Genomic DNA, 15011 nt, shown 5'->3' with positions numbered 1-15011 from the left:
GCTAGCGTTTGTTGTGTTGTTGCCTCAAGGCAGTGGCGAGTCTAGTAGGGGGCTAGCCTACCCTCCAAATATACAATCTTTTTTACTACTACACGTCCTAGCGCAGCAATCCCTCATTCTCAGCCGAAAAATACCAACAGCCCACACGCAAGTAGCGGACAGCGCAACACTAAATATATAGTAGCAATCTGGCAATTTTGAGCTTATTTAAAGAAAAGTATTCAGAGATAATGACTATATTTTGCTAAATAAATTAAAATTTTGGTTGAAATTTTGACATCCTTTTGAAGAAAATCTAGCAAATACTTCATGTTTCCAGTAGTAATCTAGGAAAGTTTTACCTTGTTTGGAGCAAAAGGACTAGGAGATAACTACTCTCTCCGTCTCAAAATAAGTGTCTCAACTTTGTACTAGCTCTAGTACAAATTTGTACTAAGCTCAAGACACTTATTTTGGGACAGAGGGAGTACTATTTTTGGTAGATAGATTTAAACTCCTTTCAAAATAATATTTAAAAAAACAGAAATGACAGCAATAATACATATTTTTCAATAGTACTCTGGCAAAGTATTAGCTTGTTTTTTTGCGAATAAAAATATTAGCTTATTTGGATAATAGGATCAAGAGATAATGGTTTTTTTATACCAAAATGCCCTTTTCTCTTCAAAATGATGTTGGTTTTCTGGTAATTAAATTTGAGCCCACCCTTCGTTTTTTTCCTGGATTCGCCACTGCCTCAAGGAGTTGGATTCTTTTCATTTTAATGTATGGAGGTCGCCAATTCGCCCGGCATTATTTTTATAGGAAGCATTACCATGGCAAATACGAAATATTCCTTGCCTATTTACAGGTTGGCTTGTCAAAATTTGAGACCCTTTTATACGGTATAAGAACCTAACGATTTTCCGTAGCTTGTAAATGGATAGTACGCAGTTGTTGTAGCGCCAATGAATGTACTACAACGTTGAGTAGCCGCAATGTGAATGCGGTACAAAACCGTATTCCGTACGTATTAACATGGCGCGGTGCACAAGCATGCGCGGTGGTACCTCCTCCTACTCTCGGCTCGGGGACCGCCCGTGCCGTGCTTCGTCACCTAACCGGGCGCGTCAATGGCTACATGTCAGTCTTTTGTCACGGGCCATTTGGAAGGAAGAATAAGCATCCATCGAGCAGCACCTGTATGCATGCGTGCATGGAGCAGAGTGCTCAGCTTTGGACACCAACACTGTCAAGGCCAAAGCTCATCACCAACACCAACGAGCTCCCTGAAGCTGTCGTCCTCGAGGATGAGGGCGCCATGGCCGGCTTCGTGGGCCTCCTCCGCCAGCTCGGGGACCTCGCACAGTACGTCGCTCCTGTCCCTCCGTCCTGCTGCATGTCTGCAACTGCACTAGTTCAGCTTCAGCTTCCCCATGGCTTTCTATACGTGCGTGCGGCTACGTACTGCAAATTCACCAGACTAGCTTGGAACCTGATCTTCAGGCTTGCGGTGGAGGTGTTCGACGGCCTGCACGACCAGGCCACGGCGGTGTCCGCTCGGGCGCGCGGCCTCACGCTGGGGGCGCGGCGGCTCGAGGCGGAGCTGACGCTCGTCGAGGAGCGGCTCCTCCGTCGTCGGAGTGCACGGCCCTGCTTCCTGCAGCAGCAGGACGTCGCCGTTGCCTGCAGCAATTCAGTCTTCTCTTCAGGCATTCAGTCAGAAGGCTTGTGTCGCTTCGCAGGCCACGGCTTGGATCTGCGCCGCGCAAGTGCCAGGCCGGTGAACCACGGCGTGATTGTGGTGGGAGGAACGAAGCCTCGTTCCATCGCGGAGCACATCCGGCGGTGCCGCGGGCCTCCGGAGTTGTCTACGCTTGACAAGTACTCCCTCCGTCCGGAAATACTTGTCATCAAAATGAACAAAAGGGGATGTATCTAGATGTATCTTAGTTCTAGATACATCTCTTTTTATCCATTTTGATGACAAGTATTTTCGGACGAAGGAATACTATTAACACCTGACCTGATCCTGTGTCTAGGAAAACCTCAGTAGCTGCCTGAAAGATGATATTTTCCTGGATAATTCTGGCTTGATTCGGTTGCAGGTATGACGCCGGCGGCGAGGGGGCGTGCCTGAAGCGATACACGGACCCGTCCTTCTTCAGAGCCCATTCTGCCAAGCATGAGCTTTTCTTGCAGGAAACCAAACCAAAGCTTCAGAGTTCACACAAATGCTCCAAGTAAAACTTTTTATTTATTTCTGAAGCTCATTTCTCCCTTTTCCATCTTTCGGTCTCAGTTTTCATTCTTTAGCATCCAAATTAACTTCCAATTTGAACCTCCTGCAGATTCAAAACAGACGCGTTGCTCGATATGCTCCGGCAACTTAAATATCGACACATCATCCGAAGAATCATCCAAAGAATCAGTTTTCATTCTTTTCACAATCAGGATTCGTCACAAGATGAAGCATCTGAAGCAGACGTTTTGTCTTCATTGGATTCGCCTGAAACATCAAACACCAAAGTGCCATGCCCTTCAGTAGGACCAGCTCGTTCGGGGCATGGCTCTCTCCAGATGCAGCTTCTACTCATGCGTCTGACATCATACAAGAAACCAATGCTCATGGATTTGCCAGCCATGGTGCAAACAAGGCCGACGAGAATGCCAACATTGCGACAAATGCTCGTAGTGCCCTTATCGACTTCATCGCCTCGAGGGTCGAAAGCTCGCCGAGGAAGCTCTCTGTCAGGAAGAATAGTGATCCTTTAACGGAATCCTTCCGGAACATGGCTAAGAAGGTGCTGCTTGAGAATGAATCAGCGCATTCGTAACAACCAACTAGTGAATTCTGAAGACATGCCAGATCCAGATGAAGTTGCATTTTACATCAAAAGCGCCGAGGAGACTTGAAAAGAGGTGACCTCGGAGCAATGTGACCATCCTTGTGAATAACCTTGTCCACCAGCTAGCATCGATGAAGAAGCAGGTGGCGATATCACCGATCGCAACCCGAAAAGGGACTAAGGGCATGTATAATGGTGTTATCTTATGAGTGCTACCTAGGATAAATGATGAGGTGGAGGAGAGAGAGCTCATAAGAAAAGGCTTGTCTTCTCTTATGATGAGTAGAAGACACGAGATGATCTCTTAGCACAATGTCTCACCACGTTTTTACGAAAAGCTAGTTATTGAAAGATAAGGCTAAAAGATGACCCATTGTAGACAATTTTATTTGTCATCTCTAAATTGCATGCAAGACTTAAGATAAGACCGTCTTATCAACCATTGTACGTGCCCTAATCTGCATATGCTGCCTACCAATCAGGTATTAGCTGGGATGCTTCTGTGCCGGAGAGTGAACAGTGCCATTTACATGTACTATCGTTGCTGCCTATTCCTCCGATACAATGGCTATTTTTTCCCAGAGAATCGGCTTTCAGGCCCCGCTTTATATAAAAAGCACGCGTGTAGACAACATCCTTCTGGAATCTGGCTTCTCACGCAACCATCTCCGATCGCGGCACCCCGCGCTAGGGTTCCTCCCCGCCGCCGCCGGCCTCCCTCGCCCCCTCCCGCCGGCGCCGGCCGCCTCGCGCGCGTCCCCCGATCCCCCTGCCCCTCCCCCTCCTCCTCCCCCGGCGCTCCTGCCGCCCCCGAGGCGGCGGAGCGCCCCCCTGCCCTCCCCCCGTCTCGGTCCTCCTCCTCCCTCTTCCCCCTTTGGCGCCGCCGGCTGCGGCCTCCGGCGTTTCCGGGTGGCGCCGGCGGCGGCGGACGTCCCTTCCCCGCGCGCCGGGAGGGAGAGTCGGGGCTCCCTCCTCCCCGGCGGCGGTGCTGCTCGGCTGGCGGCGGTGAGGCTTGGCGGCGGCGTCCCGCGGACCTCGGGTGCCCTCGACGCGGCGGCGTGGCCGTTGGCTGCGGGGCGGCGCGGTGGGCGGCTGGCCGGCGGCGCCCGCCCGCTCGGCCCAGATCTAGGCCCTTTCAGGCCCCATCTGGGCTGGGACGGGCCTGCGGTCCGGTGCGCGACGGCGTGGCTCCCTGGTGGTGGGACGAGGGGGTCGTGGCTGCGGTGGTGGTGGCTCCGGCAGCCGGCGTGCTGCAGCGTGGCTGCAGGGACTGTCCGGACCCGTTGGGGTCCGGCCGGGCCGGTGGTGGCCCGGCAAGTCCCTGTTGCCATGTCCTGTCGGCTCCGCACGACGGTGGAGTTTGTTCCCTCCTGTCGGCTGCGGTGCGGTTGCCTTCGAGCCCGATGTCTTCTCGTCCTACCTCCAGGTCTCGTGTTGGTGGCCTCAGTGAAACGGTGAAGATGGTGCGATATCCGTGGTGGCACAGACTGGTGGGCGGCATGTTGGGCGGTGCGCTTCCGATTGTCTTGGGTGGCGGTGGTGGTTTCGTGGCGGGAGAAATCTCTGGCGGCTCGTTCGCCACCGGCGCGGCTGCGCCCGTGGGCGTTGCCGGACCCTCCTGAGGGGCGTCGGTGATACCCCCTTCCCCACTGCCACCCGCGTACCGGGGGAAACCCTAGGACTTGTCCGGGCAATAGCGGCGTCGTCGTCGCATTTCTTCCTGAAGATGTTGCTTGGTGCGCGAGGCTTCAGAGTGCTTGGCGGGCGGTGGTTCTTCTCCGGTGGGTGCAGCGGGTGTCGGTCATCTTTGCTTAGTTGAGCTGCCGGCGTCGGCATTTGTTTCTTTTTTTTTCTCTCCCTTTTTCTTTTGGGCTTGTTTGTGCTGCGGCCCCAGCTAGCCGGTTGTATCGGTTGGACGCTGCTTTATAATCTAAAGCGGGGGGAAACCCTTTTTCGTGATTATCAGCTACATAGTCCAAGGAAAAAACAAAACCTTCAGCCTGGACTTCATGCTGATATCACCTGTGATTAAAATAGCTATCAGTCTACATCAGGGGTCTGTGATTCCATAGCTTGAACTTAGAATGCTTGAACCAAAATTACAACAATTAACCATGCAACTAATAGCAATTCATTTCAAGCTATCCGAAAACATAAGACTGAAAAAGATTTCAAGCTAATAACAACCTCATTTTACGAAACCATCTGCTCAAGCACGAGAAGGAGCCTGAAGGAACTAGTCATCGAGAAACATTCAGAAAAGATTGTGCACTAGGTTGCTCCTGTCCCTCCCTCCTGCTGCATACGCTATAATTTCGCGTTGGATTTATATATGTGTGTGCTCTTCAGGCTTGCCGTGGAGGTGTTCAGTTCCACGGCCTGCACGACCAGGCCATGGACACGGCCACAATGAGCGCTGCCTCATTTCGCACTGCATGAACTCATGCAACTGCAAGAGCACAAGGCACGCTGCATCATTTTGTACTGGGCGATCAACCATCTGCTCAAGCTCTTTTTCTTGGAGATCGTTGTCACCGTCTTTGTAAGGGGACCTGCACTCTTCTTTTCCCCCTCACACATCGCGGGATTCTCTCTGCTGAACTCTATTGTGGGTGTGTTGACGGAGGAGATCCGACATACTTGCTCTGCGATGGCAGTCTCTGCAAGTTCCACCTCCGGAGCCGTGGCATCTTCACATCCAATGGCGGCATGGATTCTGGTGAGACTAGATAGATGCTCAATGCTGAATTCAAAATCTTCATAAAGAGACAGCGTCCCTAGAGCGTTAAAGTGGAGCCGAAGCCCCCGCAGCCGTGGCATGGCTCCTCGATCAAACAACAGCTCATCCCCACCAGCCTTGCATGTGAACAAGAACACCTTAAGACATGGAAAGGCGCCACTGCAAATTATCACCCTTCTTTGTCGTTTGGAAGATGAGTGCGTGTCCGTCGTGGCAGCAGCAGGTCCTGAAGATACTAACTTGAGAAGGATAAGATGGCGCGCGGACGCGATGATACTCAGACCTTGCTCTCCCAATTGACTCATTTCAATATTCAAGTGCGAGTAGCCCTCAGACAAATGGGGACTTCCGTTGGGATAGTCTCTAAGAGATGGGAATGTTTTAGACAATATGGAAACCCCAGAATATACCAACTCATATTGGTCGTGTGATTCATACCAAGGGCGGAGTTTTTTTTTAATGTCATGTTTGATTCCAAGATCAACGAGAAGGCAGGCTATGTTCGGGTCAACTTGATGCAATGGGAGCTTGAAATGATGATTTTGTACGTACTAACTCTTTTCTTGAAATGGAATTCTCGTAGCTAGTTTTTCTTTTCTTGAACGGAATCCTGTAGCTAGCTTTGCTGCTAGAACACGTTTGCTGCTCAAATGGAACTTGTAGGTGAAACGGCTGTGTTATTGTTGGCTATCCAGTGGTCCAAATGATTAAGCGCGTTAGCTACTCCGCGCACGAGACGAGATGTGTGCAGCTGCCCCGATTCCGAATAAACGCAAGTACCACACCAAATACTAAAATGGTTACAGTGTTTCAGAAGAAACAAGTACTCCAGCGTTCGTTCTTCGAGTGATTGGAGGTCCTTACACTAGGTGAAAAGTTTGAAGATTCTTCTCATTCTTCTGTAAACTTGGAGGTTCCAGCATGAAGTCAAAAGATCCCAGAATTGCATGTGGCTGCTTCTACTCGAAGATAGATCCATGGCGAGGACGATGCGGGGTAAGGGCACCTCCAACCTGACCCGCAAACTAGATATAGTATCCGTCCGCGGATAGGGAAAGGTGGTCCGCAGACACGGATGAGAGAGACAATCATCCAATGCTATCCACATACGTTTCAAAACAAGTTTAAACAAACTGAACGAAATTCATGCAAACTGAATGCTTTTCATAGAAATCGGAACGCTTTCATTACATTTTGGACGGTGTTCATAAAAAGGTGTGCGTGGGTGTGGGGTGGGGGGGGGGAGACCTAAATCTAGACTATGGTGGTGCCCGTCGTCGAAGTCCTTCTTGCTTCCTTTTGGCAACTACGTCCTCCATCCGTCATCTTCATGAGCGGCGGCGATAAGACCTGTGAAGTGAAGGTACGGTCGCCGGCGAGGAAGAGTGGAACATGGGAGAGGATCGGCCCACATAGGACACGATGCCCTGCCGCCTCCAATGCTCTACTCATCTTCAACGAAGTCCGTGGCCTGTCCGCCGTCGGTGGACGTGATGTCCACGATGGAAATGGAGGACGCGTAGCTGGCGGCGTTCTCCTCCACGATCGCCTCCGTATTACTTTCATTGGTGACCCGAAAATTGAATAGAAAGGATTCTCGTCTTTTTCCCCGAAGGATGCCCCTAAACGGTAACAATGCATTGTGTTTCCGAGAGTAGGAGAGCAGTAATGCTAGGATTATTGGTAGGAGGAGGTACTGTAGTACCGAACAAATCTCTATTCCTAATGGAGCAGTTGGTGAATAGTCTGCCGGTTATTTTTTGCTGGTTTTATTTCGCCTCACCACTTTCGTTGGTTTTATTTCGCTGGTTTTATTTCGTCTCCCTCCCACCTGCCTTTTCGCTTCACCACCCACATAAACCCATCAGATTAGTTATCATATAAAAAATAAATCGCAATCAATCAAGTATTGATGGTCAGATTAGTTACCATATAAAAAATAAATCGCAATCAATCAAGTATTGATGGAATATTTCCTTATATTGATGTGATTTTCCCTTTCCTATCATCAATCATCTCTACTGCCTAAAAAAATGCGTAGCTTTCCTTTTCCTGCCAGCCGATCGCGTCCCGTCTCCCTACATCCGCCCTCGTTGCTCTGCCTCCCACACGAAAAAAACCCTCTCGTTTGACCTCCCCCAAACCCGCACGATGGAAAAACCAAGCCGCCTGCTTTCCCTCCTCTTGACCGCTGCATACATCCAGATCACGGCCCCATCCCCATCCTCCTCTCACATCACGGCGGCCGATGGACTGCCGCCACCACCCTCCTACTCTCTCGCCGCCGCCGTCCTCCCATTCGCTCGCCGCAGCCGTTGCCACCAATCCCGGCGAAGGCGTCGTTGCTGCTATGTCGCCTCCTTTCCCCATCCAAGCCTGACCATGGCAACGGCGCCCTCTCATGTGTCCCGCGGTGAGGTTTGGGGAGGCGCGACCACAATCCAGTAGGGATCTCTCCGCGGACCCGTCCGCTGGGATGTGTGTTGCCTCCGTTGCGAATGGGATCGAAGGGAGGGACTACTTCGTCGTCAAGGTCGGCGAGACAGCGACCGATTGGGAGCCCAGTTGTGAACATGGGAGTTCGTCCCCATGGAGGCGGCGGCCGTGGAGATTGGATGTGAAGCAACCCCACTTGCCGGTGGTGGAGGCTAGCTTGCCATCCATGTGATCCTTTCTTCTTCCGGTATCCCCATTCCTTGCCCCCATTACAAAAGCGAGCACGAATGAGAGCAAGGGCTGATTTTCATCAATTCATTTCTTATATTTTTAGTTGCTTTTTTGAGATTATACAAGATGCTCCCGATCTGTTTTGTCAAATTACTTGGATTGTCTTATGGAATTGACAGCCATCGTATTTTTCACCTCATGTTATTTCTTAATCCTTGTCCCACTAGGCATCCACTACATGTTTGGTAATGACGTGATGTTGAGGCGGCTAGGAGAAGCTCAGCAGCCAGATCAAGGGCTATCGAGATGGATCTGGGAGCCAAGCAGTAGTTCTTCTGTTAAATTTTGGTTATTATCCTTTCTATTGTTACGATTGTGGGATGGTTGATTTTGACTCGGTGTAACATTTGCATTTGTTTCGCCAGCTTGTTGGCGTAGATGCGTGGCACTGCGGCAACTAATCAAGAGCGAGGGCAGTGCACATCAGAGCTACGCTGAATGTAGCGAGCCAACCACGAATTGGGTATGTTCACACGAGGGATGGGAGAGGAGAGGAACATTAACATTTTTCATGATTTGGATGAAAATTTCAGTTCGTAGTTTCTCCGTACGTGGCAACACACTAGCGGTACTCATGGGCTTAGGATGAAAGTAGCGCCAGCAGAATCAGTAGGTTGGATGGGAAGGCGGTTGTTGCCCTTGTCCCTTGGTGCTAGCCTATCGTGGCGGCCTCACTAACTTGCTCATTGCGAATACGAGTTCGTGGGCTCGCGAGTTGATGCAGATTTGTTTTTATCACTTTTTACAATATTTATTGATGTATTCCTAACTCATCGAGTCATTTTTAGCTTTGATTTTCCATATACGCCAGCCTAAATATACCATGGTCAGAATATTTGCATGGTTAGTGGACATTGTCCCTTTCTTTCTAATGTTTAGTATTTTATATTGCCGATAGAAATAATTTTATCCGCTTGATTTAGGAAGTGCACATAGGTAGGTCAACATATTTTGTAGCTTTTTCAGATGTAAAAGCATATGTTGCATAAGAAATTATTATCTTCCAAGCATACTCACATTTCACTAACAAATAGGGGGAGGTTCACACTTCAGAGCAATGATAAAAAGGTTTGTTCCTCACTCTTTTGTTGGAATTTTAGTTCCAAGTTAACATGATTTCTTATCCGCTTCATAAGTCATGCATTTGCTTAATTAGGTGATAAGTAAAGCAAAAAAAAATTGATCATGTTATTGTGGGGTTTGTTTAAACTCCAGCATAAGGAATTCTGGTTTAAGAAAAAAGATTTTTGGCTTCTTTAATTACAAATTGATTGCAACATTGTGTTAGTATGTGATTTCTCACATCTGGTTATAATATTTGTGAAGACGTGCATTGCACGTGCACTTGAAAGCGGGCCCGTGGCCCGCGCCGGACGGCGCCGGCGCTGACCCGGGCCACCTCCTCCGCGTATTCTTGGAGCTGTGGCTGGCCGATTTACATGAAATTAAATCCCTCAGTTCTGGTGACAAATATAATACACATAATCCATATTGTCATGCACTAGCGTGTGTGTGTGTGTGAAATAGATGGATTATGGTCCCGTACCCAATTAGATGGATATGTGTGTGTGTTAGAGAGAGGGAGAGGGGGAGAGAGAGTGAGGAAGAGGCAGGGAGAGTGTGTGTGTGAGAATTTGATGGTAAAAAAGATCGTCAATGTCGTAATATTAAACTCTTAAAGTTGATGTGGCCCCGTTGCAACGCACGAGCATTCTTCTAGTTCCCGTAGCTTGTAAATGCATTGTTGATTTTTTTAGAGGAATAAATGCATTGTTGCTGCAGAGTAAAGAATGCAGTACTATCCTGAAAGTGTCGTTCCACGGGCGAGTTGTGTAACCGCCACGAAACGTGTGGTACAAAACCGTAACGCGTAACACCATACGTATGGCCCACCGAAGTTGGTCCACTTGCAGACGGCAAGATCCCTGTTGATCTCTCTGTCAGGTTGAGTCAATGGCTGCATATCAGTTGTGAAAAGCGGCGTCGTGCATCATGGGCCAGCCATCTGACTGAGCATCCATGGAATCATCGAAAGCACCCGCGCGCATGGATGAGCAGAGTCAGCAGAGTGCTGCTCAGCTTCTGACTCCAAGGCCCAAGGTCACCACCGACGGCAATGAGTCCAGCTGCACGAGGCCGCCGTCCTCGAGCGCGGCGGCCACGTAGGCCTCCTCCGCCAGCTCGGAGACCTCGGACAGTACGTCGCTCTTGCCCCTCCTTCTGTACGTGAGTGCTACTGTCCGGAACTGAATTAGCTCTCTGATCTTCTTCAGGCTCGCCGTGGAGGTGTTCCACGGCCTGACGCTCGTTGAGGGACGTCTCTGTCGTCTCCAAAATGAACGGCACTGCTCCCTGCAGCACGACGTCGCCGCCGTGGCTGATTCCAGCTATGGTGCGTATGTCCTCCTGCAGCAATTCTGCTTCTCATGAGGCATTCAGGTCATCGGGTGCATGCACAGTCACACACATCGCAGGCCACCGCGTGCGTGGATAGGCGTCTTGAAGATGTCTGAATGTCCCTGCCAGGGCTTGTGTCGGGAGGAGGAGGAAGCCTCCTCCCATCGAAAAACACATCCTGCGCTGCCATGGGACTCCGTAGCTGTCCATGCTGGGCAAGTAACACTTCTTTACCAAAATAATCAAACAGCTCAAAAAGGAAAAAAATCCCCGGTTAATTTTCGCTTGTTTGGAGTGCAGGTATGATGCTGATGGCGAGGGGGCGTGCCTGAAGCGATGCATGAGTTAAAAGCATCTCTATCAGTCATGATACATCTAAAAGCTCGTCGGTCCGAAAAATTCCGGCCGTTACACGGGTTTGGACATTTTTGTGGCCCGAATAGATCCCGCATATCGGCCCAGCCTGTAAAATAAAAATAAACAGGGTGACCCGGATATTCGGCTGCTCAGTCGTTGTATACGCGACAGCGGGGGTCTTTAGGGTTAGGCCACCGGATCCCCTCCGCCGCGATTCATCCTTTCGGCCGCTAGCCCTAGCCAACTCCGGCGACAAATTCCGTCCGTCACTCCTCCGTTTTTCCCTTCTCGATGGCCGGTGGTGCTGATGGAAGCCGTCAGGGATCGCTTCCGTGCAAGTGCTTGACATGACACGGAGGCCGACAACTCCAGCCGCGCCGTGGAGCCATGGCGGTCGAGGCAAGCGCGCGCGCGGGACCCTTAGGTCGGCTTCGATGGGCAGTGCCGCACCGCCGATGCGGAGCACGCGGTGGCGGCAGGAGAAGAAAGTGAGGTTGACCGCCGCGCCTTGCCGCCGCCAAGGAGGAGGACAATCTCACCACCCCGCTCCGCAAGATGGCAGTTTAGTTCTATCTCAGCATTGACGAGTGACTGTCAATTTAGGGTTAAATTCCTTGCACGAAGTATGTATTTCCTATATATGCACTGTGGCGGGGATCTATTCTATCAACGATATACCTCAAACCATTTTTACGGTACCAATTTTCTTTTTTTGCGAGAAAATTTCCGATCTATTCATCTTCAATCATGGCAGTACAACGAATACCAGAAATAATAAAAATTACATCCAGATCCATAGACCACCTAGCGACGACTACCAGCACTGAAGCGAGCCGAAGGCGCGCCACCGTCATCGCCCCTCCATCGCCGGAGTCGGGCACAACTTGTTGTAGTAGACAGTTGAGAAGTCGTCATGCTAAGGCCCCGTAGGATCAGCGCACCAGAACAGCAACCGCCGCAGATGAAGAATAACGTAGATCAGAAAGGTAGATCAGAAAGATCCAATCCGAAGACACGCGAACGTAGACGAACAACGACGAGATCCGAGCAAATCCACCAAAGATAGATCCGACGGAGACACACCTCCACACGCCCACCAACGGTGCTAGACGCGCCGCCGAAACGGGTACTAGGCGGGGAGACCTTTATTCCATCTTCAGGGAGCCGCCGCCGTCTCGTCTTACTGAATAGGACACAAACCCTAGCAAAACTGAAAAAAAGGACTAAAAACAGAGCCCTCCCGCCGGCGCTTGTCGAGATCCACCGCGCCCCATGGCCCTACGGCCACCGGAGAGGAGGCGGACCTGCGGCGGCGACGGCGGAAGGCAGAAACCCTAACTTTTTTGTAGAGGAAGGAGGAGGCGGCGGCTAGAGACGTTCTAAGCGATCAGGGACCGCGTCATGTGAAATTTTTCTACTTGGACAAAACTCACTACAATAGACGGTGCAGCTAATAACAACTCGTTTCAGAAACACAAGATCGAAAAGATTCAGGCAAGCAGTCAGTCAGCTGAAAAGATTCAGGAGAGGATGTTCACGCAAAAAAAAAATCCCGCAAAAAAAAAGAGGATGTTCACGCTGATATCATGCATGGAGATGCTGACTGCAGAGATATACGTAAGGCCCCTCCTAATGCTCCACCTTGTACATATGCTAAGGTTGCCAACTAGGCAAAAAATCTGATGTGGCATGCTACTTAGGAAGAGAGAGAGTAGTAGGCCCCTCCCAGTGCTCCACCTTATACAGGTGCTAAGGTTGTCAACTAAGCAAAAAATCTGATGTGGCATGCTAGTTAAGAAGAGAGAGAGTAGTATAGTCACCCAGAAAGAAACGATGCTAAGCATGTGTACCTAGGTGGAAGCTAAACCTAGAAATAGTTTGACATCCAGGCCAAAACCAGTCCAGACTGTACGAGTATAGCTCCAACATCCAAACCAATCCAAACCAAAAACTTGTAGCTAGAATCTACACCAAATCAAACTATACATTATTTTTCATCCAATCCAGCTCAAACTGTTTCCAAGTTTTGGATTAAACCCACAAACTCAAACCATGGACAAAGCACAACAGTCGTGTAACTGACTAGTGAGTATCTGCTGTCGGGTGTTGGAACTTGGATACAAACAAACTTGAAGAAGGCAGTTGCCGTTCAGGTCATGATCGTTTGCTCAGGGTGTGTTGGTCGCTGCGTCTCCTATGTTAGCTAAAACGGACTCACAGCGCACCAGCGATCATCCGAGACAACAAGACACGGCGGGAGAATGGACACAGAGAATTTGGTCACGGACAAATACCTTGCCGCACAGACGGTTTTTCTGTTTTTTTCCTCGAGCACGAACTCGGTCCGCTTGGTACAATACACGGGAGGGAGGAGGACTTATACGCGCGTGCACTCATGCGCCATGTCGCACTCTCGACGCACCCCACTCGCACACTCACCACGTCCCGCGCTCCACAGCTCGCGCGCCCGAAGCGCATGCACGCACTCGACGCGGCCGGCTCGCGCACAGATGCCCACGCCACGCTCTCAACACACGCACACACGCGCCCGTGCCCTGCACGGACCGCTCCTGGCACACACACGCACGGACAAACGCACACACGCGCCTGTGGCCTGCACGGACCGCTCCTAGCGCACACGCACGCCGGTCGCCACCGTGACGATCATGGCTTATTCCCAACATCCTAGGTTCTACGCCTGCGTCGGCGTGGTCATGGATGTCACCCTTGTCATCGGCGTGGTCATGGAGGTGCAGCAGGTCCAAGTCAAGATCATTTTCTCCCAAGTAAGAGGCGTCCATGGCACGAGTACGCACGTGGACGAAGCTTGGGCTGAACGATGGATAGATTGACAAGAAGCGACTGAGCGTGCTGGCAAGGCGGTGGCATTTGGACCTTCGTTTGAGACTAATCCATCAATCCGGTCTGAAACCATAGTTTGCAGCAGTTTTTAACCCATAAGTCCGCACCCAATCCAAACCTATCCAATCCGTCTTTTTTTAGAAAAGGTGGAAGACCCCCGGCCTCTGCATCTGGATGATGCATGCAACCACTTTATTAATTATTTATAAGACCTTTTAAAGTCATACAACAGTAAGACTAAAGCCACCGTCTAGGCAATATCTGTCGCTACTCCTATCCAGTTGATGTAGGGATGCTGATAGTCTGGGCCTAATATCAAACAGACCTCGCAGCCAAACCTAACATCTAAGACCTGAGGTCCCAACCAGGACGCCTACCGGGTATGGGGCACCCACCAGTCCGGCGCACTCCTCAACTAGGACGCCTGCCGGGTATGAGGCCGCCGCAGCCACCTACCACCAATCCATCTTTAGTGTTGTACTGTTGCATCTACCTTGCCCGGTCTAGCTGTCGTCGATGCCACCACGACGCCAGACAACGCCACCATCCTGCGCTCGTCCATCATCACACGCCCACCGGCGAGACCCCGCTGCTCCATGCCGCTGAGACCTGCCGTTGTCGACGTGCCAGATGCCACGCCACTCCTTCGACGCGAAACGCCACCTGTTGCCACTGGTCCCATCCCCTCCGCCTACAGTTCCTCAAACTGAGCACCCAAACGCCCCAAGCGGCGCCTCCAAGAAGGGTACGACACACGTAGTGCCGCCGCTGCCCAATCTAAGGAAATTTAGGGTTTTCACCCGGGCATGGGGTCGGGTGGAGGGCAGGGACCTCGACGGCGCCTGCAAGGAGGAGAACGGTGACCCTAGTCGTCGCCACCGTCGGGATGAACGAGTCATCCAGAGTTTCCTCTGGTCCGATGTCTCCTCTATCAGCCTCCGCAAACGCATCGAGGCTGACGGCCGCGATCGTAAGCCACCAAGTGCAACGGGAGAGAGCCTGCAGCGCGAAGGAGATCCACCGGCGACTCACCGCCCACGCGGTCAAGATGTCGTCCATCCACCCCCTGCAAACGTGTCCAGCCGAGGGCGCCCTCTCCA

General features: G+C 51.0%; 1 protein-coding gene across 1 annotated transcript; it reads left to right on the top strand.

The window, feature by feature from the left end:
- Positions 1–1060: 1060 nt before the first annotated feature.
- Positions 1061–3270, top strand: LOC123043563 (protein SCAR3). Its single transcript, XM_044466051.1, has 4 exons — positions 1061–1347; positions 1486–1863; positions 2088–2222; positions 2331–3270. The coding sequence occupies exons 1-4, from the start codon at positions 1121–1123 to the stop codon at positions 2752–2754; spliced, it is 1164 nt and encodes a 387-aa protein (XP_044321986.1). The 5' UTR covers positions 1061–1120; the 3' UTR covers positions 2755–3270.
- Positions 3271–15011: the final 11741 nt, after the last annotated feature.

The sequence above is a fragment of the Triticum aestivum genome, chromosome 2B (genome assembly GCF_018294505.1).
Source record: "Triticum aestivum cultivar Chinese Spring chromosome 2B, IWGSC CS RefSeq v2.1, whole genome shotgun sequence".
NCBI classification, from domain to species: Eukaryota; Viridiplantae; Streptophyta; class Magnoliopsida; order Poales; family Poaceae; genus Triticum; species Triticum aestivum.
Note: the sequence above shows the minus strand (reverse complement) of the source record. Positions and strands in the feature narration are given on the sequence as shown.